We start from the raw sequence: 27,403 nt of genomic DNA on the forward strand, positions 1-27,403 counted from the left end.
TATTTTGGTAGACATGGGCTTTCACCATGTTGACCAGGATGCTCTCAATCTCCTGACCTCAAGTGGTCTGCCCACCTCAGCCTCCCAAAGTGCTGGGATTGCAGGTGTGAACCACAGTGCCCAGCTCAATCTCTTAAATTTTATCCAATATCCTTTGCAAGTTAATGCTGCCACCAGCAACCCAGTCTTGTCTGTGAGTCAGTGGCACAGTTAGTTACTGCCCCTCAGATGCTCAAGTCAGAATCCCCAAATTCCTCAGCAGTCAGTCCCTCTTGCTCTCATTCCCCATATTTTTTGTGAATTGCATTTAGTGTCTTGAGTACTTTCATACTTTAAAATTTTATCAGTAATTATCACCAGGCACAGTAAAATACGAATTAGGCATGAATGCTCTGGAACTTTTTTTGTTTTAAGAATCTAAGAGAAGAACATGGAATCATGGAATTTGCTTTGAATCACGTTCTCTATTTTTCTTTTGCCAACAAGTTTCTATGTGTTGGTGGCCAGCTCACGAACCGAAAGACATTTCAAAGTATTTGTGTTCCAATTTAATTGAGAGAATGTTTCCTATGTTAACATAATTAAAGGTCAAGTCACAAACCTTTATTTTTTCTTTTTTTACTTTGCACCAAACACCTGGTATGCTGTCACTGCTCAGCAGTTACTGGAAGGGCATGCCTTCATTCTGCATTTAATCTTTGAGGATTAGCTTTTGCCAGAGTGCTAACATTATTCTATACCAAAAAGACTATTTGGAAGGATGCATAGATGTTACTTAGATGTATGTTACATATGTGGAATCACAAGAAAGACAATTATGAATCACCTTGTATTCTTAAAAATTTTACCCATGGATGTAACCTCAAATAAATTCCCCAAATATATGATTGTGTATTTCAAATTATTTTAAAAATTGGAAAATGAATGAAAGAATTATTATTACTATTATTTTTTTGAGACAGAGTCTCCCTCTGTTACCCAGGCTGGAATGCAATGATGTGATCTCACCTCACTGCAACCCCTGCTTCCCAGGTTCCAGCGATTTTCCTACCTCAGCCTCCTAAGTAGCTGGGACTACAGGCATGCGCTGCCATGCCCGGCTAATTTTTTGTATTTTTTTTCGTAGAGACAGGATTTCACCATATTGGCCAGGCTGGTCTTGAACTCATGACCTTGTGATCCGCGCCCCCCCTGACCCGCCCCCAACTTCCCAAAATGCTAGGATTACAGGCATGAGCCACTGCACCCGGCCTGAAAGAATTCTTTAATGAACAAGTGAGGCAACACAACTGATTTTATTTATTTTATTATTTATTTATTTGAGAGTGGCTTTTGCTCTTGTTGTCCAGGCTGGAGTGCAATGGGGCAATCTCAACCTCCACCTCCCAAAGTGCTGGGATTATAGATGTGAGCCACTGTGCCTGGGCACAACTGATTTTAAAGCTTGAAACTTTCTACAAATCTGTTTCTCAATGACTAGAACCCTACCCCTTTTTTGCCCTGCCAATAATTCCAGAGACTATAAGAAAAGTAATGATGTATTTTATGTTTGTAATATAGAGATACCTTAACTGTCCTGTCGTATCACAAGTGTAATAATACAAAAAGTTACATTCTTTGCATTTTTACTTTTAAGAAAATATCAATATCCATGTGATTCACTAACACCTCATAAGTTTTTATTTAGTAATTTTAAAATCAGTCATATTCTCTGCTTTACTATCTTCTTGACTAGTCTCTCCCAATAATTACTCTGACTTCCAGAAATGTGAACTCTATGTTTCCTATTACCCTGAGTAGAACATAGTTAAGAGAGAAAATATGCCATTGAAAACAAAAATGGGACTGGAGCTCATGTCTGTAATCCCAGCACTTTAGGAGGCTGAGGTGGGCGGATTGCCTGAGCTCAGGAGTTTGTGACCAGCTGGGCAGCACAGTAAAACCCAGTCTCTACTAAAATACAGAAAATTAGCCAAGTATGGCAGTGTGCGCCTGTAGTCCCAGCTACTTGGGAGGGTGAGGCAGAAGAATTGCATGAACCTGGGAGGCACTCATTTAGATTGAATGGACCAATGTCCATATACATACATATGTAGATAATGCAGGCTTCTGTTCAGATGAATGCACGACATCTTTTTCTAGGCTTAAAAACAGATAAAAATGGCTGGGCGTCGTGGCTCATGCCTGTAATCCTGGCACTTTGGGAGACCGGGCAGGTGGATCACCTGAGGTCAGGAGTTCAAGACCAGCCTGGCCAACATGGTGAAACCCCTTCTCTACTAAAAATACAAAAAATAAATAAAAATTAGCCGGGCGTGGTAGTCAGCGCCTGTAATCCCAACTACTCAGGAGGCTGAGGCACTAGAATCGCTGGAACCCAGGAGGCAGAAGTTGCGGTGAGTCGAGATCATGCCATTGCACTCCAGCCTGGGCAACAAGAACAAAACTGTGTCACACACAGACACACACACACATACACACACACACACACACACACACACACACACACAGAAAAAAAACACTAAAAACAGATAAATATGTGACGGTTTTAATGGCCCACATGACCTTACCCTGAACACAGCTGAATGACACAGACCTAGTAACTCATATGTAAAACTATTGTTTCCAGTATTTTTTCCAGAGCTGTTATTATCCTTTCACATTTCGTATTTAGGCCACTAGGCTTGCAGATTGGTTTGAGTTTTGGTTAGTGGTAACTATTCTAGTTCTCATGTTCAGCATTATATTTTCAATTTTATATTTTTTACTGTATAATGCACCCATTATTTTGCTTTTTAGCTCTGCATTTGCATGATAAAGCCTTCACATGTCCTTATAGATGTTTTTCTTCCTTGTTGCGATTATCCTTCTCATTAGACAGTTAGAATGTTTGCATGTTGCATGATTAGCCCCTGGTGAAGATGTCATGAGTTGAGCTTTAACCTCTGATGAATATATATTTGCTGACTATTATGAAATAGAACTTATTTGTTGATATTTCAGAGAAAAAAAATTAAATATTTTGGTAATTTTTTTTTTGAGACAGGGTCTCACTCTGTCACCCAGGCTGGTGTGTAGTGGCACGATCAGAGCTAACTGCAACCTCAAACTCCTGGACTCAGGGGATCCTTCCGCTTCAGCTTCCTGAATAGATAGGACTACAGGCATGTCACTGTGTCCACCTTTTTAAAAAACACCTTTTTGTGGATACCAGATGCAGTGTGTTGACCAGGCTGATCTTGAACTCCTGTCCTTAAGTGATCTGCCTCAGACACCAGAAATTCTGGTATTACAGAGGTAAACCACTGCACCTGGCCAATTTTTTTTTACAGTTTAAATATTCTTTGAATTTATTATTCATCCAAAATTCTAATAGTTATCTCCTTTTTGTACAAATCCAACGCAATATAAATATGTTTGGACATTTAAATGAGTAATATTTTTGAACGAAATACCTACCAAGATATTTCTGTGTTGTCTCTTCACATGTTTTTGGTCATCATAGATGATAATTATTTTTTAAATTTCTGAATGGCTTTTTTAGAGCTTGTGCAAATTCTTCAAAGACAGAAGAAGAAACTGAGGGAGGGAGGAGAGCAGAAGAGAGAGCAAAATGGAAATCGTAGGATTCTTAAGAATCATATTGTTTCCAAACCAGGGTAATACCTATAGGTTATTTCTCTAGATAACAGCCATTAACATAATATTTCTGTGCAGTTTGAATGTACTCATTTATTTCAGATGTAATGAGATTAGGGTGACAAGTATTGCTTTTTACATGTATGCTTCAACTTCATTTTTACTACGTAGAAAATAGTTTGGGTAACAAATTCTTCAGGAGTCAGTTCTAGCACATAAGTGAGTTGTTACCAGTTCCTTTTACTTTCCCATAGCACAGTATTGGTTCTCCTGTAAGTTAAACTTTTATGCCTCTATATTATTTCTAAGAATCTGTGTTATGTTTACAAGTATTTTGAATTCCCTGTTACTCATTTTGAGTCTTCCTGTTGCCTTCTTCCTTAGAATGATCTGAAAGTGCTGTTTACATCACTGGCCGACAACAAATACATCATTCTGCAGAAACTGGCAAATGTGTTTGAACAGCCCGTAGCAGAACAAATAGAGGTATTTACTGATGCCTTTCCTAGAAGAGCAAATGCATAGAGGAGATGTGACTTACTATGAAATTTTAAATATTCTATGAAAGATTAATGGCTCACAGTAGCACTTTTGTTTGTAGTATTTTTGTTTTCGTACTGCGTTTGAATAACATACCAGGTGACATTGACTCTGTCACTTACATCTGCAGAAATCTAGGAAATGTGAGCTGGGAAAAGGTATCCATGACAGATGCTGACCTGAGGGAGTTTGCCACCCAACAATGAGATTAGACATGAGCCTGAATGACACAGGGCAGAAAGTCACACTGTCCTGGGGGAGGTACTGATAAAGCACCATGGATACTCAGACCCTTCTGGCCTCCAGCAGGGTTAGGATTAGGGAAGCTTTGTAGAGGGAAATTTGAACTGAACTTGAGAGCTTGGACACATAATGACAGGAAAGAAAGGTATGAAGGTAAAGAGGACAGCAAGAACAAAGGCATACATTTTTAGAGAATTTTGAGCACTTCGGGGAGAAACACAAGTAATCCTGTTTTAGCTGAATGTAAGGTAAATGAAAATGATTGAGGAGAAACAAGATTGGATGTATAAATTTCAGGCAGTTTGTAGGGGCTGTTGTATACCAGAGACTTTGGACTTTATTTACAAACTAGTAGCCTGTACAATGTATTGATTGCATGACTCATTTGCTTAAAAAAAAAAACATGCAGCATAGATGTATGTATATTTATTTATAAATTATAAGCAATTTATTTGTTATAAATCACAAATTCAGCCACATTCATTTTCAATTTTTGTTTGTGTACATGCTACAACAAAAATGGAAAATGAATGTGGTTGAATATAAATGAAAGACGTAGTGATTGATCCCGGCAGATCATGCAACTTTTGGGTGTTTAGGCTCAGCTGGGAGACCCCAGCCATGGAAAGCTGTAGGAGATGTTTGCAGATAAAATGAATGGCAATTCTAGATCCTGCTTCTGGATAGTTTACATGACAGTACATGGGTTAGGCAGCAGGAGACCCATCATACAGCTTCATATAGCTACACTGAAGAGAAAAAATGACCCAAACTGGCATGATGGCATGAAAATGGGGAGGAGAGAAGAAATGGGAGGGATATTAGAGTATCTCCTGTGTCATAAGCTAAGTAATTATGAAAAGTATGTATTTTAATAGAATTTTTTGATTTAATTTTGGTAGACTTCTCACAAATTTATGGATAGACTATAATCATCTGACATACAATGTGTGTGTGTGTGTCTGTGTGTGTGTGTGTGTGTGTTAAAAAACATCACCCAAAACAGTTTGCAAAATTATATGTGAGTGTGTGTTTTCTTTTAATTTAATTATTTAAAAAAATATATGTGTATGTATGTATTTGTAATATGGAGACGGGGGTCTCACTTTGTTGCCTGGGCTGGTCTTTAACCCCTAGGCTTAAGCAGTTCTCCCACCTCAGCCTCCCAAAGTGTTGGATTACAGGTGTGAGCCACTGCATCCAACTGTGCATTTTTCTTGACCATAATTTCATGTACTCTTTAAAAGGATTTCTCGTCCTCCCCCCACACCAAATTACAAATCATTCTTTTCCTGTCATATCTTCCACACGAAGGTAACTTTTTTTCCCCCTTGGCTTATAATGTATGTGTGATTCCAGAAAAGACTGTAGAAACTATAGTGATGTCTTGCCTTAAATTTCTAATATGAATTATAAGATATGTAACATTTTTTTACTAATTTACAAGTAACATTTTTACTAATATTTACTAATTTATAAATAACAGTTTTTACTAATTTTTGACCTATATAACTAACTGTTGCAGACAAAGAAATAAACAGATTTTCTTCTTTGAATAAATGGAAAGCAACTAATTAATGTGTTAATTCCATGCCTACCCAACTTGGATTAAAAAGGCAATAACAGCAGAGCACATAGGGGAAGACACACCTCACTCAGTAGTCATCTCTTGATTCATGCTGTTCCAATCCAGAGCAGTTGTCTTGCCTCATAAGCTCCGTGCACAGTTGTCTTCTTGGATCTCCCTTTACCACCATCATGAGGTCCTGTGTTGGATCTTCTCTTTTCTGAGTCCTAAGTCTTTCTCCTTACTGCATGACTTCCTTGTTTGGTTAGTGCACATCCTTTCTGAGAAAGGATGCATGATAAATGTATTTTTCCAGATGTGTGTCTGAAAATGTTCCTATACCATGCTCTCACTTTATTGATGGCTTTGCTCTTTTAATGTCATTTGTTGGATATGAATTGTTTTGGAGTTTCAAAGCTTTTTCTCCATTGTTTTCTAGCTCCCAGTGTTGTCTTGAGGAATCAAAAAACATTCTAATTCCCAAAGGTCCCCAGTGTCCTAAAATTTCACAATCACATGCCTTGGGCAGGATCTATTTTTATCCACTGGACTGGGAGCTCAAAGGGCTCTTCTGATTTGGCAGTTCTCATCTTTCTGTTCTGGAAAATTTTCAATGATTTATTTAATACATTTCTTTTCTCCATTTTACCTTCTTCTTTTCTGGAGGACTCCTTTTTGTCAGATGTTGGATTCTCTGGTCCAATCCTTGAATTATCTCACCAAGAGACCTTTCTCTCTTTGTCTTTTTTCTCTACTTTCTGAGAAACTTCCTCGATTTCAACTCCAGACTCTCATGCTGAGTTTTGCATCTCTGCTCTCATGTATTTGCTTTTACCAGAGCTCATTTTGTTTCTCTGAAGGATCCTTTTTAGTATTTTTGATTTTTTAAATGACTACATTATCATTTATACTTTTTCTGGGTATTTAATGAAGCTCTATTTTTCCTGTATAATCTGTTTTCCTCCAGCTTGCTTTTATTTATTTGCTTCTGTTAGTCCCCATCTTTCACGTCGTCAAAAGGCATACTGAAACCCTTTGCTGTTTGTTTAGGTTTAGGATGGAGGACTGAACAGCTGAAGGGAAACACTATGTTTGGATGGAACAGGACAATTTCAAGAGTTGCTGCAGGATGGTTTCTATGGACCATTTATTTGTTAAAGAATTCTTCTGTCAAATTGTTGGGCCTGTCTTATTGGTGGTTTCAGATATTTTTCCTTCTCTGTCTGGAGACTAGAGCTCTGGCTGCAGCACTTCTTGCCCAGGGAGAGAAGACTCAGGGGCCCCACATTCAGGATTCAGGGAGCATCCAGTTATTTCCTCCCTTGTTTTCAGTCAAGCACTCAAGCTCACAGCTGTGTCCAGTGCTCCTCCATCTGTTTTGTCTTCTCCAGAAAACAAACTTTCAGTCTTTTACCGGGGAAGAAAAAGGGAGAGTATAGAATAAGAAGGGACATCTGTGGCTTTACTGTCCTTGAAGCAACTCTTCACTAACCCTCCGTATTAGCACCCCAGCTCACTTCACCCAGAGTTCCATAGATTTCTGTTGTCCTGAATTGGGTGGTGGAGATCCGGCACTGGTTTAGGATTCAGCTTCCTCGGGTTTCCTAAGTCAATTATCATGTATCCTTTTGAATTCTAGCTCCCAACGTTTTGTTGGCATTGTTTTCTTTTCTGTTTCCTTGTCCTTTTAGATTTATGAGGGGAAAATATGCCAGAAAAGCAAGCAAACAGAATATTCATTCTGGCTGTAGGGGGTTTTCAAGAAAGAGAACATTGGACACATGTGTTTCATCTGCCATCTGGAGTCTTGTTTTTGTCATCCTTCAGGGACAACCTCTGTTGCCGTTTTTCTAAATGCCTGCTTAGACTGCTCCAGGATTCGAGGTCTGGTATCTCCCTTCTCTGATCTCCAGTAATGGGGATGAGTTGCATTATCAAGTTTAGTACTTACTTATATTCAGCTTTGCTTTATTTTTCTGTTTACTTTGGCTTCCTAACTAGACCATCAGCTCCTTGAAGGACAGGATGAGATCTCGTTCTGCTGCTACAGACCTCACACTGGGAAGACAAGGCTTAGCAATAGCAGCCACTTGAATACTTGTTGACTGATTGATTTTCCACTTCACAAGAAGGAGCACAGATTCCTTGACCATGCTGTAGCATATTTTTTGTTGCCTCACTAAATCTCTCTTCAAAGATGCTCACAACTATGTTTCAAGGACAGCAGAACATGGTCCCCTAGAAAATCTCAGGCAAATAGTTTTTTTAAAAATACATCCTAAATCATGCTCTTTTTTTCTAGGTGTTGCTTTTCAAAAACCCCCTTTTTTGTTTAAGCAAGACATCCATTTCCCAGCCCTCTACCCTAAGTTTCTCCTGCCCCATTATCTGTAAGATAACTGCTCTATACTATAATAAGGGGCCTTTCTCTCTTTTCTATATAGTCTCTAACCATGGCTTTTGGTTTGTTTGTTTTATTGAAATGATTCCTCTTGTATATATTGAGGATGTTTTATGTGGAGAGGAGGAACACAGAATGAGACACGATAACCACAGTCTTCTGTGGGGAAATTGTTCATAGGAGTTTTAATAAAATATCTTGAATCTTACATAGGCAATACAACAGGCCGAAGATGGACTCAAAGAATTGGATGCAGGAATCATTGAATTAAAGAGGCGTGGTGACAAGTTACAGATCGAGCAGCTGTCCATGCAAGAACTCTCCAAGCTCCAGGTGCAGACTTCAGCCAGTAGTATTCACCTGCAGGGGTACATCAAACTTGAAGCCGAGAAAAAAATCACTTTCTCTATTTTTCTTGGCTTTCCTAATACAACTCATGCCATTTAGTTCCTAACCTTTCCGCCCAGTAACTCTTAGAAAATTTTCTGAGGCTTAACATATTTAATACAATGAAATGAGTTGTTTTCATGCTTCCAAGATTCATATTTTTTTCAGACAGTTACTTTATTGTCATGGTTAAGCATTGCAGTATAGTTTAGTCGTAGCATATTATTTTCTACTGTAGAAAATATAATGATTATCAATCCTATCTAGAAAAACTTTAAAAAGAGATATCTACCCTGGTATTGCATTACCTCTTCAAATATTATTTTTAAAAGCAAATAATCAAGGCAATACTTTTTAGAAAGTATTTTTTTCTAAGGCAAAAACTATAGTTTATCCTCCATACACGTTTGCATGGAATAGATACATTATTTCAGTCCTAGAACAACAACAACAAAAATTAAACTAGAAGGTAGTTGAAATCTAAACAGACTTCCTATCATCCTTCAGGAATAGAGAATAATACTTTGGGTTAATCTCCTTTCCTAGATCTGACATTTAGGAAAGAATCTGATATTGGGGTAGGAAGAAGATACTCAGATATTAGCCCAGCAAAATTTAGCATCAGCTAGGCAATGCAGTTATTTTTGATCAAGAAGAAATTGTGTACAATTGTGTACGGTCACACAGACACACGTGTTAGGTTTTCTCTGTATGCAGAACGGCTGAGAATTAGTAACCTCAGTCCAGTACAAGGATGTGAGTTCTTTCTTTGAGAAAATAAAATAGACCTTAAAAAGAGAAGAACATTTTTATTTTAACTATATCTCTCCTTTGTCTAACATTTCATGATGTCATAAGCCCACCACCTCCACTTTGTACTTTTTTAGACAGTTTTCCGACAGCACTTAAGCATCAGGTGTAAGAGTCAAATGTCATAGCTGTAAATAGGCATTAAAACTGAACTTTTCCAGATTGAAGCATTTTGGCCTGCTAAACCTTAATGTGATACATTAATCAGGTCCATATGCCTCAAATAAATTTTGTGTTTGGTGTGTCATCATCTCCTAAAATGCCTTTCCAGTTTAAATAGTTATTTACTCCACCACATTTGGCGAAAATATTGCCTTCTTCAGTTTGAAACTCTTCCTGCTCACATTAAACTCCCCTATGTCTCTAGCTCTTTCTTTGAGGGATAGTCCCAAATATGATTGTTATTTAGCAGGAAAATGTTAAGGATACTATATTCAGTTGCTCTAAAATTATATGAATGTTGAGAACTCTAGAAAAATGGGAATTACGTTTTCTATGACATGTCCCTCAGCCACACGGACAGTTTTTCAACAGTTTTACCCCTCATCTCATCACAAACCATTGAAATCCTGAGAAAACCGTTGTCCAGTCTACCTCATATGCCATTTTTAGGAAACACTTTTGCGTGTCCTTTTAAATCTTAAAATATTAAGCTTATTTTTTATAGACGTGTTTATTTCCTTTCATATTTTAACTTAGTAAATTTTTATTTTGTGATCAACCTAAATGGCATTTCGGTATGTGACATGAGACAAGACTCCACTTTTCTTCAGAATTGAGTTGTTTCCACATTAGTTATTGAATATTTATTTTATCCTTTCACCCAGTGACTTCATAAGTAAATTTTTATGAATTCAGTTTTTTTCAGTTTCTCCATTGTGCTTCATTGTCAGATAAAAATAAAATGAAATTTAAAGCAAAAAGATAAGCATACCAAATAAGATTAATGAAAGAACTGGAACCACCAGGTATCAAGACACTGTGAACAAATATATCCTAGGCAAGAGAATAAGAGTCCAGAGGTTATTTTTTTGTGAGACATGTTTTCAAAGTAAGGCTCATAGGAAAGCCAAGCAGACAGCCTGCAGGCAGAACATCTCCATAAGGTGCATCCCTGAAGGCATTTTCTTGGTTGGCTCTTGGGCCTTACAGTAGTATGTTGATATTCTTTTCAAGAGTTGCCAGAATTTGAATTGAGAGTGAGTCTTGTGGTCTCTGCTTCTTAGGACATGTATGATGAACTGATGATGACCATTGGCTCCCGGCGGAGTGGTCTGAACCAGAACCTTACACTCAAGAGTCAGTATGAGAGGGCCCTCCAAGATCTGGCTGACCTGCTGGAAACTGGTCAGGAGAAGATGGCAGGAGACCAGAAAATCATCGTGTCTTCCAAAGAGGAAATCCAACAACTACTTGACAAACATAAGGTACAAAACAAAAAAGAGAGACAGAGAAAAAAAATGTAGTTGGAAAGCATGCTCTCAAACCCTGATACATATTTAGTAAAACCTAATATTCTCAGTCTTTTTTGAGTTCTTACTCGTATAAGTTATTCTTTAAAATGGTCAAAAAATGTATATTCAAACCCACTGGCTTTCAGTAGCATAGAGAAATTATAGAGGTTATGTTTCTATAATTTTGTAAATAAAAAAAGAAAAATAACTTACTATAATTTTACTTATCAGTCTCTCACTAGCATTGTTAGCCAGGCTTTATCCCTAGATGAGCTGAAGTCAAAGGAAAACTCAGAGCCTCTCTTCAAAGGAGCCCACCTTCATTCTTAACTCCATCTTTCCCTGGGTTTCCTTTTTGCCCGTTTGTCCACCTGGTCCTAGATGCTCTCTCTGCCCTCCCTTGTCCTGGACAAGGACTCCTTGCTCTCCTCTAGAAATGCAGAGCTGTCTGTTCAGCTCCAGGGTTGGGCTGGTGTCTTTTACATGCATCGTTTAGATCCTCTGACCCTTCACATATGCTCCTCTAGTTGCTGTAGACCTCAGACTTTCTCCCTGGGAACAACAAGGCCATTTACTGTGTAATCAAAGCTGGGAGGCCTGAAATCACTCCATCATTGTATGCCACAGCCAAGTTCAGGTTGGATACTACTCCATAGTAAAAGAATGCCTATTTCTCTCTCTCTCTGTCTCTCTCTCTCTCTCTCTCACACACACACACACACACACACAGCCTTTTAGGCTATGGGAATTTCCTGTAGGGAAACTAAAAAAATCCCACTGGGTTATAGAAGTTTAAATCTTCGACCATTGCGTAGCTCTCTGGTGGCTTTAAAGGTGGATTCTTTTTTCCCTTTTTCGAATTGTTCTTCCTATTTTTTCCCAGACGTTTTTGTCCAAAGCTTTATGATTTATTAAAGTCTTATCATTTGGCTTTGAAACCGTTGCTTTAAAGTTCACAGCTGGTGTTTCTCAAATTGTTGACCATGGCAATAAAAGATTATTCTGAGTTATTCCAGAGGGAAAACGAGGATCAATGAGTATAAATAACAGGGAAATAAACCTCAATAGAAAAAGAACTCGAAAAGAAGTAAGCTGCCATTGAACAGACATCCCTTCTGGCTATGAGAAGTCCAGCCAAGGCTTTCAGGGGAGATGGGCTTGTAAAAGGAATCTCAGCTTTCATTGCATGCTGAGCTAGATGAACTTCAAAGTCTCTTCCAACTTTAGGACTCTGTGACTTGATCATTGTTGGTTAAAAATAATAACTCTAGCTTCTACTTACCAGCCCATTTTCTGAGAGAGAGTTCTGCAGTGTTGATGAGAAGTACAGATAAAGCCACACTGCCCAGGTTCAAACCCAAGCTCTGCCATGACTAGCTATGTGATGCTGGCCAACATGCATAGAGTGGGGGTTCTCAGTGTTCTCCTCTGTAAAACTGGAAACGAAATTCCCTATCTCATACAGGTAGAGAGTTGTTATGAGAATGAGGTTAGTCAGATAGAGTATTTATGGAGTGCCTAGTAAACAGAAAGCATGCAATTAATGTTAACTGTTACTGTCAGTTCCCAGTTCTTCCATTCTGTCGTGATACTGGGAACCAGAAATGGGATAAGCTCCATCTCCTTCCTCCAGGGTCTATCATACATAAAAGAGTAACATTTCAAAAACATTTGTAGGATGGCACAAGGCCTACAGTTCTGTTATGTGTAGGTATAATACAAGGAAAACAAACAAATCTTTAATATCAATCAGTGCCTATAAAGCTGTGGTTGACAACATGGAATGATCACAACAAACATTCTAGAAGCTCAGAAAGTAGAGCTCAAGGCCAGCTATGGAGGAAGGAAAGTCATCGAAAGTGTCAAGTGAGAAAATCTTGAGAACAGAGTAGAAGCAGAGGCCAAAGGAGGTGAATGGGAGCTAGTGTGTCCAAGACACATAGAGGTAGATGGAGGTAGAGGCCGTGCCAGGAGAGTAAGGAAGGGAGATTGCACATGGATGAGGTATTATGAGGGCAGAGGAGTTTTCTCTGTAACTGGCACACGTGAAGATCTTTGTTTGGGGGGCACTGTGTGTGCAGCATAGCCGGGTATAGAATGCACTTGAGTGGGGAGGCCGATTAGGAGACTAGAGCTCCCTTCTCTGTAGACAGTGACAGGTGCCTGGACCAGGGGAGGCCAGTGGGAGTGAGAGGGTATTGCTCATACATTAATTGAGTTCTGTCAGCTTTCATGTTTAAAGCAATGTTTTGTTTTGATTTGTTTTTGAGACAGAGTCTCGCTCTGTCACCCAGGCTGGAGTGCAGTGGCATGATCTCAGCTCACTGCAACCTCTGCCTCCCAGATTCAAGCTATTCTTGTGCCTCAGTCTCCTGAGTAGCTGGGATTACAGGTGCCCACCACCATGCCCGGCAAATTTTTATATTTTTAGTAGAGATAGATTCCACCATGTTGGCCAGGCTGGTCTCAAGCTCTTGGCCTCAGATGATCTGCTCACTTCAGCCTCGCCAAGTGTGGGATTATAGGTGTGAGCCACCGCACCCGGGGCTCTAAACCAGTTTTGATTCTAACATAGTATGTGAATGAGTTTCTGACTTCTCTCTCCCTGAAAAATTGCAGGAATACTTTCAGGGCCTGGAATCTCATATGATCTTGACTGAAACACTCTTCAGAAAGATAATCAGCTTTGCAGTCCAAAAGGAAACCCAATTCCATACAGAGCTGATGGCTCAGGCTTCTGCTGTACTGAAACGGGCTCACAAGAGGGGTGTGGAGCTGGAGTACATTCTAGAGGTGAGACCATTGATGTCATATCTTCTATGCTGCACACTTCTTCCTGCAACATGAACCTTCAATGCAAGATGTATCGATCCATGCAGTTTGCCTCACATAACTTCAGAACTAGCTGTGCCCTCGGGCGCAGGACTGCACTTTTCCTACGGCTCCTGTGTTGCTTGTTCCCCGTGTTTCCTGTTTACATTTGACTATCTGCTGTGCCATATTAGAAGTGAGATAGATACACACTGACTTTAGACTCTGCTTGAAGATATTTGGGGTTTTGATATTCAGACTGACAGCTTAACTAAGAGTATGAAAAATGTAGAAATAAACCAGGTGCAGTGACTCACACCTGTAATCCCAGCACTTTGAGAGGCTGAGGCGGTTGGATCAACTGAGGTCTGGAGTTTGAGACCAGCCTGGCCAACTTGGTGAAACCAACCAGTATGGTGAAACACTGTCTCTACTAAAAATACAAAAAATTAGCTGGGTGTGGTGGTGGGTGCCTGTAATCCCAGCTACATGGGAGACCGAGGCAGGGGAATCGCTTGAGCCAGGAGGTGGAGGTTGCAGTGAGCTGAGGTTGCGCCATTGCACTCCGGCCTGGGCAACAAGAGTGAAACTCTGTCTCAAAAAAAAAGGAAGAAAAATGTGGGATTCTTTTTCTCTGTCCCAGATGTGGTTGCTCTTGGAACAGAATAGGTGCTCAGTGGTGGCTACTGGCCAGCTGTAGAACCCTATTGAAATGAGAATGTAGGGCATTCCCGATGGAATAGTCCCCTCCTTTTCTTCAGTAACTGTATCAATTACCCTAAACTGTTCCTGCTTTCTCATTCTTCCTCTTCCTTGGAAGTTTTAGAGATTATAATCTCTTTCCTTTTTTTTGTCTTCTCCACCTGCTCCTTCAATATTACTGATCTTACCTGGATGGCCTGCAAGTCATATTTGCATTTTTTTCTAAATGGGATTTTCCCTGAGTCAGCATTTTCATAGCTAGCTAACACCCAAGTCCCAGATGTGGAATTTCCTGATGTGGAATTCCTTATATTTTGGAGAGACATCTACCTTTAATATTCGAAATCTCTGTAATAATAGTTATGCTTTATTTACATGTCAGGCCTCTGGCTATGCTTTTTACATTTACATGAATCCATCTCATCTTTATCATAACCTTTGAGATGGAACTTTGAATCCCTGTTTCAGGAATAAGTCTGGGAGCAATGGCTTGCCAAGGCACATGATTAATTGGTGACAGAGTCAGCAATCATATCTTCATCTGTCTGACCTCACTACCTGAAATGTGTGTTTCTCTTTGAAACTTACCTGATGACACCATTTAAATTGCAGCCCCTTGGCCCAGCACAGTGGCTCACGCCTGTAAATCCCAGCACTTTGGGAGGCCAAGGTGGGTGGATCACTTGAGGTCAGGAGTTTGAGACCAGCCTTACCAACAGGTAGAAACCCCATCTGTAATAAAATACAAAATTAGCTGGGTGTGGGATCCCAGCTACTCTGGAGGCTGAGGCAGGAGAATTGCTTGAACCCGGGAGGTGGAAGTTGCGGTGAGCCAAGATCGCACCATTGCACTCTAGCTTGGGCAACAAGAGGGAAACTCTGTCTCAAAAAAAAAAAAAAAAAAAATTGCAGCTCCACCAGGCACACACCCGGACACTCCTGCCCACCCCAACCCAGTCCTGTTTCATTCTTCCACAGTGGAAGAACTCTATTATACCATAAAGCTTATTGCTTGTTTTTGGTTTGTTGTTTATTATTGCCTGGGTGTTTGTCTGTTTTATTTACTCCTAGATCCCTAGACATTGAAAGTACCTGGCAATAGGTATTTGGTAAGTGTATTTAAAAAGCATGGGCTTCTATTGCTGTGCCTTGTTGCCACTTCAACTGCATAGTAAATTGAGCATACTCACACTGAGAAACGGCTGACCCATGGTGTAAATTATTGGAAAAGACTTCAACTGATTTTTAAAAAAAGTTTTTCCAGTTTTAAATAAAATAAAAGTCTGAACTTAGGAATAAGCGATTTGGTATTTTTCTTTCATGGAATATGTAGACTATATATTCATATTTATAAATATCTGTTTCTTTTGCAAATGTAATGTGTTTTGTTTACTTGTGTAAAATCCTTACTGTGGTAAAGAATAAAACCATGCATACCTGGGCTAGATGTGGTGGCTCATGCCTGTAATCCTAGCACTTTGGGAGGCTGAAGCAGGAGGATCTCTTGATACCAGGAGTTAGAGACCAGTCTGGACAACACAGTGAGACCCCTGTCCCTACAAAACTTTTTATTTATTTTTATTTTAAAATTGTACTTTAGGTTCTGGGGTACATGTACAGATCGTACAGGATTGTTGCATAGGTACATACATGGCAATGTTGTTTGCTGCAAATTTTTTTTTTTAATTAGCCTGATGTGGTGGCATGAACCTGTGGTCCTAGCTACTTGGGAGGATGAGGCAGGAGGATCCCTTGAGCCCAGGAGTTCGAGTCTGCCATCATCCATAATTGTGCTACTGTATTCTAGCCTGGGCAACAGAGTGAGAGCATATCTTTAAAAACAAAAAAAGTGCGTACCAGATACCAGGTACGCTGCATACATTATTCCATTTAATCCTCATAATGAAGAAGATAGCTATTATTGTCCCCATTTTAATGTATGGAAAAGAGGTACAGAGTTTAGTAACTTAGAGTCATAAAAAGGCTAGTGGCAGATGCCAGAGCCCATTCACAATGCTTTAAAGGGTCACCATCTGATTACTTGCTTCAAAGCCATCTTTTGCTTCCCAGGGCAAGCCCCAACACAAACATCTTGGACATAACTTAAAGGAGAATCTGTCAAGCACAGATTTTGCACACAAAGAAGAATGTCTTTCCCTAATGAGGGGTTTTTTTTAGCTCACAGACTAATGTTGTGTTTCTAGACATGGTCCCATCTGGATGAGGACCAGCAGGAGCTCAGCAGACAGCTGGAGGTGGTAGAAAGCAGCATCCCAAGCGTGGGTCTGGTGGAGGAGAATGAGGACAGGCTTATTGACCGTATAACACTCTACCAGGTTGGTGTTACAAACTACCACATTGCCTTTAGAAACTTACTAATAGTTTTAACAGAATGTAAACAAACTTGCGATTGGTTATGTTATTAGTACTCTTACTTTTCTTTCAAGCTATTGACATTGAAAGCAGAGAATGTTTCTGTTATAGTAGAACATTATTAAAAGCCTTTCTTTTTTCTTTTTTTTTTTTATGAGAGCTCTTTTTGAAAATTCAGCCTCCACCAAGCGTTTTCTATAGTTTATGTTGATGTCACACTATTCTTGAAATAATGACAATTTAGCAGTTTTAAATCCACCTAACATCACTATGAAAAAAAATATAACAAAAGGAGACCATCTATACTTAAATGTAGATGAAACATCTTAAACTTTTCAATATTACTTGAGTGAGTATAGTTTAAGTTTGAATAATAGATAATGAGAACATTGTAGGTACCAGAGAAATTATAATTCTTAAAGACAAAAATTGCATATCCAAACTTTTAACTCCATAATTTCAATCATTTTAGCATTTAAAATCTAGCCTTAATGAATACCAGCCCAAATTATATCAAGTATTAGATGACGGGAAACGACTTCTGATATCCATCAGCTGCTCAGATCTAGAAAGCCAACTAAATCAACTTGGAGAGCACTGGCTAAGTAACACCAACAAAGTGTCTAAGGAACTTCACAGATTGGAAACAATATTGAAACACTGGACCAGGTAACACGTGACTGTTTTGTATATTTTTAGATAAGTGCTGCATTGCATTAAGGTTAGTGAGGGTGGGGGATGATGGCTCAAAATGTAATCTCATCATTGGGGAGGCCAATGCAGGAGGAAGGATTGCTTGAGGCTAGGAGTTCACCCTGGGCAACTTAGTAAGACCCCAATATCTATAAAAAAAATTTTAAAAAGTACTAGGTATGGTGGCACATGCCTGTAGTCTCTGCTATTGAAGAGGCTGAAGCAGGAGGATTGCTTCAGCCTGGGAGGTCAAGGCTGCCGTGAGCCATGATCATGCTATTGTATTCCAGCCTAGTGGATAGAACAAGACCCTGTCTCAAAAATAAGTAAATAAATAAGGCAAGCACATATTCACTTGAAAATGATATGACTCCTCTAGGAACTTATTGTAGAGTTTGGAAAATAAAGATAAGCAGAAAGTCCCCACCTTGGATTCTTGTATAATCATATAAACATATAATTAAAAGTGAGCAGGGAGGCAGGTACATAAGGCACATTACCTTTGAGTTTCACCATCCCTTGCCTAATGACTGTGTCTGAGAGCTCACAATAAAGCCTGAAAGGGAGATAAACAGATGGATTGAGAAGTGGAGGCTTCTCAAAGGCAATGGGAGCCATTCAGGGGACATGAAGGGATGATTTTTTACATAATGACAGTCTGTGTCTAAGCCACCTTTATTTCAAAGGACTTTTATAGCTATCATCTAATATCTTTTAAGTAGCATCAATGTGAAGGACTAGGAGAAAGATATTTTTATACCCAGCTCAAAGACAGGCAAGCAGAAATTCAGAGAGACAGGCTTGATAAAGGTATCAACATTAAGAAAAGTTCAGAGTGCCAACTTCATGCATTTTTCTTGTAAATCTTCAGACCTCTTGTTTTAAAACTGTTGGCATTGGTGAATAACATGAGTAAGCAGAAGATAGGGATTAAATGTTTACTTAATAGACTCCTTAATATGCTTACAGATATCAAAGTGAATCTGCAGATCTAATTCACTGGTTACAATCTGCAAAAGACAGGCTAGAATTTTGGACTCAGCAATCTGTGACAGTCCCACAAGAGCTGGAAATGGTCCGTGATCATCTAAATGCTTTCCTGGTAAGTCTATGAATCTAAGGCATTTGATTCAGGCCTGTAAGTTAGGCCTGATCCATACATTAGTAGAAAGGAAGTCAGCTATCAGTGGATATACTTAATAAACTAGGCTATAGAGAGTATCTTAATGTTGACTATGTGTGGTCCATAATTATGCAAAATAATAGGGCTCAACGACTCAACATAGCCTCTTTAAAGTAGTTTTTAGATAGGGGCTTTGTAGTTTGCTTTCATTCGAGGGCAAGGCTATGCCGCTTTCATTTTCTTTGAGAGTGCTCAGCATAATGCCCCTCCAGGATGTAAAGGAAATTGTTACATGCACTAAATTTGTCACTTTCCTTTTAATGAATGGCCTAGCTATTTAATACTAATGTGAACATTGCTACTTATTTTAGGAGTTTTCTAAAGAAGTAGATGCCAAATCTTCCCTGAAATCATCTGTACTGAGTACTGGAAATCAGCTTCTTCGACTAAAGAAGGTGGACACAGCCACGCTACGCTCTGAGCTGTCACACATTGATAGCCAGTGGACTGACCTGCTAACCAATATTCCAGCCGTCCAGGAGAAGCTCCACCAGGTACAGAAGGAAGGATTGGTTTAGTGGATAGTAATTGACTTAAGCTATATGACATGGAAAAGTACATTAATTTGCTTTTGCTCACAAATTTAAGTCAACTTTGTCCCAGACACCTGGCCTCTTCTCTCTTCTATTGCATTAATGTGAAAAGTGAGCCATACCACAAAGCCCCACTCCAATGGCATTTCCTCCAAGGATTTCTTTAATGTGTGTATGTAGATGTGGGTGTGTGTATTGGAATGTTTGTCTGGCTTTGTTTAAACTCTGCTTTCTCCTGGATAGCACGTGGACCGTTACATATACTTTTCTCATAAAGTGCGTGGTTATGAAGATTTATAATATATGTAAAAAAATCTTCTGTATAGGAGAGCAACTGGTATTCAGTAGATGTGAATACTCCTCTTATCTGAAAATACACTTACCTCCCCTGAAATCCCAGAAAATTTTATCATTATCTATCTTTGACACTCATCACCGTGTATCAAGCAGGATAGCTGTGTTTCGTGTACATGCCTAATCTCTCCTAAGAAGCAGCTGTGCATCCCCAGAAGGCAGGAACCATCCCACGCTCATTGCTATATCTTTCAGCACCGCACAGAAGTTGATCTACAGAGATTTTAAATGATTGTTTTTGTTCCTCCAAATCATTATAAGCATATGCATAAATGTGTGATACGTTAAGTAAGATTTTGAATTCTAAATACTGTAATTTCAGCTAAGGACTGAGGAAACTGGCTATGCTCTTAGGAATAAATATTAGAGTGCCAAAAATCTAGAAAATGATAGCTTGTAGTGTGGTATTTTTCTCTTCTTTTAACATTCCTGAGTCATAATATGCAGAGATTTTACAGGATAATTAATATAATACATCTGTTGAATGTTTTGTGGTTAATTTTTTTTAAACTCATAAAACTAGTTATAAAATAAGAATAATATTCTCTTCTTGCTGGTGTTTTGATTAATTAGTTAATGTTTATACAATGTTTACAGTATTGAATGTCAAGTGAACATCAAATGACTATTATTGTTCATCACTTGCCTGATGTTTAATTTGAAGCTTTCAATAGGGGTAAGAGCTCCAAATGTCATTAGGAGTATTATCTCTCTTGGTACATTTTTAAGAATTGTAGAGTTTCAAAGTTAACAGAAGTTGGGGTTTCCATTTTAATACTTGGGACTTGTTCTATCCCTGACATGGACAGCTCCAGATGGATAAACTGCCTTCCCGCCATGCCATTTCTGAAGTCATGAGTTGGATTTCTCTAATGGAAAATGTTATTCAGAAGGATGAAGATAACATTAAAAATTCCATAGGTTACAAGGCAATTCATGAATATCTTCAGAAATATAAGGTAATTAAATTTTTTTCTTTTTAACTTTTGGTATTTTCAGACCATTTTGTTTGAAAGAACTAAAAAATTCAAATTACTGTATGGTAATCAAGTCTTAGAATGTATGTTTCCTTCACAGTGACCAGATAGGTATTCAAGAGCAAGAAAAATGCATTCTCAGTTATAGAAATAAGAAGAAATATCTAGTACTAGGAATGATTTTGAATAATTTTATATTGTTCTTAAAGAATTACAGAAATTATAAAAATAAATTTATAAATATTTTATAGTGAGGTTATGTAATTTATCTAGTTCTAAATCTTCTACATAAATATGTGTACATATACACACATACACATATCTAGGTTTATGTTCATATAAACATATGCAAATATATATTCAGCTTCTGAAAATATGGGGTTGTGTGAATACAGACAAATTGTGCCATTTCAACTGAGTTATGGAAGTAATAACATTAATATTGAGGTTGCTTAAAGTTTTCCAATTCCTGGAAAAGTAATGAGACCTTTATTGTATAATCTTATTTTCTCTTCTTTTTTTAGGGTTTTAAGATAGACATTAACTGTAAACAGTTGACAGTGGATTTTGTGAACCAGTCTGTGCTACAAATCAGCAGTCAGGATGTGGAAAGTAAACGTAGTGATAAGACTGATTTTGCTGAGCAACTTGGAGCAATGAATAAAAGTTGGCAAATTCTGCAAGGCCTAGTAACTGAGAAGGTAAGCCAGTGGCTTGCTGCTGTCCAGATTTACATGAAAATTCCAAGAACAGACACACTCTGTAAGGAAGACTGGGTTCATGAGTAGTATAGCTATATCCCTGAGAGTTAATCACCCTAATCTTTCTTTAGCCTGTTGATGATTTTCTCTTTGTGTATTTCGTGGTGTTTCAGTTTTCTAAAGATGTCTCTTAATTTCTTTTGCCTTTGCTTCAAGTTGACTTTCGTTCTTTCTTGCTTCCCAATAAGTAATAGTCAGTGATTCACACTTTATGAAATTCATTTTTTAGATGAAGCTTGTCCAGCCTGTGGACTGCATGCAGCCCAGGACAGCTTTGAATGTGGCCCAACACAAATTTGTAATCTTTCTTAAAACATTATGAGATTTATTTTACAATTTTTTTTAGATCATCAACTATTGTTAGTGTTAATTTATTTCATGTGTGGCTCAAGACAATTCTTCTTCCAGTGTGGCCCAGGGAAGCCAAAAAATTAGACACCCCTGTTTTAAATCATATATACAATGAACTGTATTTAAGAATTCTTAATTTGAAGGAATTACAGGCTAGAGTAATTAACATGCCAATGATTTGATTTTATTAAAATAAAGTTGCAAATTTCATTTTATTGTGTTTATTCAGATCCAGCTGTTGGAAGGCTTATTGGAATCTTGGTCAGAATATGAAAATAATGTACAATGTCTGAAAACATGGTTTGAAACCCAGGAAAAAAGACTAAAACAACAGCATCGAATTGGAGATCAGGCTTCTGTTCAAAATGCACTGAAAGACTGTCAGGTAACTTGTCCAAGTGGCCAACACACACCAGCTCACAATTTCATGCCATATGCTAATGTGTTTGTAGGCCTTGAGAGTTGCAAGTTAAATATTTCTTTTAAAGTTGCACTTAGTAACAAATTTTTCTGATTCTGTGAGTTTATAGAGTTTTTTTTTTTCATTAGATTTCGTCACTTGTTTTTAAAAACTTGAAATTATGAAAATTTTCAAACATAATCATAAGTAGGGAGAAATGCTGTAAATGCTATATACCAAACCTCAGATTTAATAATTATCAAGATTTGCAGCCTGGGCAACATGGTGAAACCCTGCCTGTCCAAAAAACTGTAAAAAATCAGTCAGATGTGGTAGTACTGCACCTGTAATCCCAGCTACTCAGGGGACTGAGAAGGGAGGATTGCTTAAGTTCAGGAGATCAAGGCTTCAGTGAGCTGTGTTTGGACCATTGTACTCCAGCCTGGGTGACAAAGTGAGACCCTGTTTCAAAAAAAAAAAAACAAAAAAACAAACCTTTTTTTTGAGACGGAGTTTCACTCACGTTACCCAGGCTGGAGTATAATGGCGCGATCTCGGCTCACCGCAACCTCCGCCTCCTGGGTTCAGGCAATTCTCCTGCCTCAGCCTCCTGAGTAGCTGGAATTACAGGCACGCGCCACCATGCCCAGCTAATGTTTTGTATTTTTAGTAGAGACGGGGTTTCACCATGTTGACCAGGATGGTCTCGATCTCTTGACCTCGTGATCCACCCGCCTCGGCCTCCCAAAGTGCTGGGATTACAGGCTTGAGCCACCGCGCCCGGCCTCAAAAAACCTTTTTTTAAAAATAGATTTCACAGTAAATACAAATACCAGACGTCATGTTGCTTTATTCTTACATACTACAATATATATCTTTGAAAAACAGACATTTTTTTAATGCATCCATAGTATTATCACCACCAAAAGTTTAATAATTATTTTATGTTCAACCCATAATCCTATTTCCTCAGTTGTCTTTAAAATGTCTTTTTTAAGTTAACTTATTCAAAATCAGGATGCAAACAATATCCATATGATATATTTGCTTGTTAGATCTCTGAAGTCTTTTGAATATTTTGTTAAGACCGTTAACCTGTCACAGAAGCTGCTGATGGGTGTCATGGTCAGGATTGACTTATGAATATCCTTATAATGTTGTTTAATTTGTTCTTCTCTCCTCTGTATTTCCTATAAATGGAAGTTAGCACTAGAGGCTTGGTTGGATTCCCATTCACCACCTCTGAGCAAGCACTTCACAACAGACTTCCTATTAATTATTATTAATCAATACCCTATTATTAATTAATAGGAAGTATCCGTTTACTTCCTATTTTGTCACATGGGGAAGTACACAGAGTGTGCTTGCTCTACTGTGAGAGACAAGGATTGAAGGTTCAGGCGAAGCAGTAACATTCCAAATGTTTTCCAGTGACTCAGGGACACACAGTCTTTCCATAGGTCTTCTTGTATACCCCAAAAGAAAAATGAGCTATTGCAGTTAATGCTGTAATAAGGTTTTTGAAAATAATTCATGAATTCTTACGATGTTACAGATGATGACAGTTCTCTTACTGTGTTTCCTAAAAACAATTGAAAACTCAACAGTGAAGTAATTCTACAGAAAAGCTTCTCTCTGCAAATCTTGTTTTTCTATTCTGGGTTTCAGAAAGAAAGGACTTTGGTAATGATCCCTCTTCCAATCAGCATGTTTTCTGTGTGGAACACATATAAAGAGGGATATATTGAAGCACTTAATCAAAACTTTTCGGTTCTGAGAGGGAAGAACAGTGCTGGCTCCCCACCTAATGGATTACAATTTTGAGACTGCATGAAATTGTTAAAAGAAAAACATCATATAGAGAAATACCTTAAAATAATAATAATTTTTAAAATTTTTAATTTAAAAGAAAACACCTCACGTCAGAAAATGGGTGCTTGAAGATTGAAGATGAAGAAGCATCAGCTAGTCTGATTGTGTTTCCAATTTTCCAGAGGCCAGTAGAATTTCTAATTTAGGCCATAAATTCTAAAATCTACAAGTAAGCCAGAGTTTCAGCTTTTTATTTTTGAGGACAAAATGTCATACCTTTTGCTGAGTTCCTAAGTTGAAATATATCCATTGATTTTGAAAGGTCATTCTGCGTATTACAGTTAGCAAAGTGAGTGCCTTCTGGTTGCATGGCTGTGATAACCTTTACTGTGGAAAGACTAAAATACTACATTAATATCATTTGCATTTTCTTTTTTTTTTCCTGCTTCTTTTCTTCCATACTTTGCTTTTTCTCTCTTAGTATCTTTTTCTCTTTCTTAGTATTTTCTGTTTAACATAGCTTTTTCTGCCATTTTCTATTTTGTTTCTTTTCCCGTTCTTGTCTTCTATTTAACAGGGAAATCCCTTACCATCTGAAAATACAGCAGCAGCTTGACCACAGTTTGCTGCCTGTAGGACCTAAGTTTTAGTCTTTCGGAGAGTCAGGTCAGACAGTATCAGGAGGGAAAGCTTAAAGTGTGGTTTAAGGAACTTTGTATTGATGCCAATTCATGATTTCAAATGAAAAGCCATTTCTCTGAAACAAAAGACAAAATGAAAGTAGCCCATATAATTATTTTGGGACATCACATGTAAATCACAATGGCCTAACTGGCAGGGTCTATTTGGCTATACTACAAGTCTTGATACAATTCTCATTTTTGATAAATTGCTTTTTTGGACCAAAGTGTGAAATTCAAGCCAGTATACTTAAATTGGTGACAGGATTCCAGCTTTATTTTGTCTTAAAATCTTGAGTATTTTCCCAGTCTTTTAGATGTGATTTATTAATTTAAACCAACATAAAACTGATATTTATGAATTAGTTCAAGTTAAGAATGTTTTATTATTTTTAAAAATGGTAGGTTTGATCTTTCCCCTTTTTGATCAGAAACAGAATCATCTTTTAATTAAGCAAGGAAAACATACCTTTTTTTTTTTTTTTACAAAGCATATATTGCAGCCCTGTTTCCCTCCTGGATTTTGCTCTTATGCCAAGCTACATGTGGAGGACATGTTTGAAGTAGTGTGTAAGCAATGGAACATTCGTTTAATATTGCTCACTGAGAAAAAGCTCATGTAGAAAAATGAGGATAAACTTAATTTCTAGTGGTTGAATTTTAGAATCATATTTAAAACATATTGGAAAGAATGTTTCTGGTCTTTTAATCTCTTTACAGAAATAGAAAGAAAATCCTAAATAGTAAATTAATTATATTTTCTATACAACACAAAGGAGCTATAACCTCAGTAATCACTATATTTATTCTCTGGTAATTATCAAAGCTGTCAAAATATTGACAAAATTACAGAGTGGAAATAAGAGAAGAATATCAGAAACAAAAATGATCTCTTTAAGCTGCCAAATGCATGAGTTTAACTAATTCACCAAGATAAAAATAGCTTCATGAGAATTCAATAGAGAAAAATAAATAAATTTGCACTGAAGCATGGCACATTCCCAAATGGCCAAATAAAATAATATCTTACATTTACCTAGTTTTTGACAGCTTAAAATATATTTTATATCTATCTATCTATCTATCTATCTATCTATCTATCTATCTACCTATCTGATTTTATCCCTTTGGAGTAAGCAGAAAATGTCTCATTATTTCTATTTTCAAAATGAGGTAGAGACAGATTAGCAGGTTGAACCACAATAAAAACAGAAATAAAAGAGGCAAAATAATTTTAAAAGAGGCATGACATTTGATATTAATATAGCACAGACTGGACTCCTCATTAACACCTTATCAGCAGCACTACGGAATTCTAATCTTAATACCCATGTTTGGATCATGAGAAGGATGAAAATACTTTTTATACAATTGATGTATTGGCCAGAGTTAAAGTATTTTGGAATTTACTCCATTCTAATCTCCAAGAACTGCAAATCTATTTTTAGTTCTGAGAGTATAGTTCTGAATATGGGACTGTAACCATGCCTTAATGCCTGGCTTGTCATGTCACTCCAATATGGGATTTAAATTCCCTCCACAGCTTGAGGTTCAACTGACTCCCTTCCGGCATCAGGCTGGGAGTCCATAGGCTCAAAAGACTGGGTTCTAATCCACACTCTGGCCCTTACCAGCTATTTGACCCAAGACGGGTTGGATGACTTGATCTTCAGTTTATTTATTTGTAAGATGTTGATAGCAGTCTCAGGCTGCTTCACTGGGCTTCTCAAATTTTTGGATGGCATTAAAATAGGTTATGATACAGGTTCAGTATGAGCTCCAGATATTTCTTTCATTTTGCTTTTCATTCTTGAACATTTTATACTGATATGATGAATGCATATCCCAAAGAAAATGAGGATTTGATTCATCAAAGAAGCCCCATACCTTTCAGAATTACATAGAATTCAGAGTATTTTAGAGAGAGAAGGCCACAGAGATGAACTTTTCCCATTTGAAATCAGTCTGCTGATTTCCTATCTGAAGAAACTGAGACCCAGGAGAAATTTCTCACCTACCCAAAGTGACACAGCTTTATGGTAGTAGAAATGTGACTAAATCTCAAATACTAGGGCCCAGACTACCATCCTATCACATTTCTTCAGTGTAACTTTTTGAATATTAACATATATGAACTTAATAATATAAATAATATTACAGTTTCTGACATATATTTCTTTCCTCACAACCTCTTGAGAAAATTACATAGTACCACTTCCTTACCTGGTAGATTATCAAATTGTACTTTTTAAAGTTAGACTAATTTGCTGTGTGTAAAAAGATGACTTTCTTTTTTTTTTTTTTTTTTGCGTTTGGGAATAGAAAGAAGTACTTCCGTAGAGTACCTCTTCTATAAGAGATAAGCTTTTTGGATCAGTAAAAGATTTTTAGGACATGAAACTGTAATGGCTCAATTTCAGTGCACCCCAGAGTTTCATAATAGAACAATTTAAAGTGACTATTTTTTAAATCTTTCAGGATCTGGAAGATTTGATTAAAGCAAAAGAAAAAGAAGTAGAAAAAATTGAGCAGAATGGACTTGCTTTGATTCAGAACAAGAAAGAAGACGTCTCTGGAGTTGTCTTGAGCACACTGCGAGAACTGAGCCAAACCTGGGCGAATTTAGATCACATGGTAATATTGCTCGTGGAGAGCCAGCTCCAAGACTCTGTTTGCCAGCACTGTCCAAACTCTGGGCTTTGGTTTTCCTAAAGTAATGGAGTAAATTGAAT

General features: G+C 37.8%; 1 protein-coding gene across 18 annotated transcripts in view; it reads left to right on the forward strand.

Annotated features, from left to right (window-relative positions):
• The window catches only part of SYNE1 (spectrin repeat containing nuclear envelope protein 1), a 529,474-nt gene that overhangs the window by 397,996 nt on the left and 104,075 nt on the right, over positions 1-27,403 (forward strand). For all 18 annotated transcript variants that reach the window (XM_017537464.2, XM_037742153.1, XM_037742143.1 and 15 more), the window contains 12 exons: positions 4,024-4,125; positions 8,604-8,723; positions 10,814-11,014; positions 13,661-13,834; positions 16,759-16,890; positions 17,400-17,596; positions 18,590-18,722; positions 19,115-19,297; positions 20,500-20,649; positions 21,192-21,368; positions 22,009-22,164; positions 27,150-27,305. In XM_017537464.2, the coding sequence (XP_017392953.1) occupies positions 4,024-4,125; positions 8,604-8,723; positions 10,814-11,014; positions 13,661-13,834; positions 16,759-16,890; positions 17,400-17,596; positions 18,590-18,722; positions 19,115-19,297; positions 20,500-20,649; positions 21,192-21,368; positions 22,009-22,164; positions 27,150-27,305 (1,881 nt within the window). The remainder of the gene's footprint in view (positions 1-4,023; positions 4,126-8,603; positions 8,724-10,813; positions 11,015-13,660; positions 13,835-16,758; positions 16,891-17,399; positions 17,597-18,589; positions 18,723-19,114; positions 19,298-20,499; positions 20,650-21,191; positions 21,369-22,008; positions 22,165-27,149; positions 27,306-27,403) is intronic.

The sequence above is a fragment of the Cebus imitator genome, unplaced genomic scaffold (assembly GCF_001604975.1).
Source record: "Cebus imitator isolate Cc_AM_T3 unplaced genomic scaffold, Cebus_imitator-1.0 Scaffold6, whole genome shotgun sequence".
NCBI lineage: Eukaryota > Metazoa > Chordata > Mammalia > Primates > Cebidae > Cebus > Cebus imitator.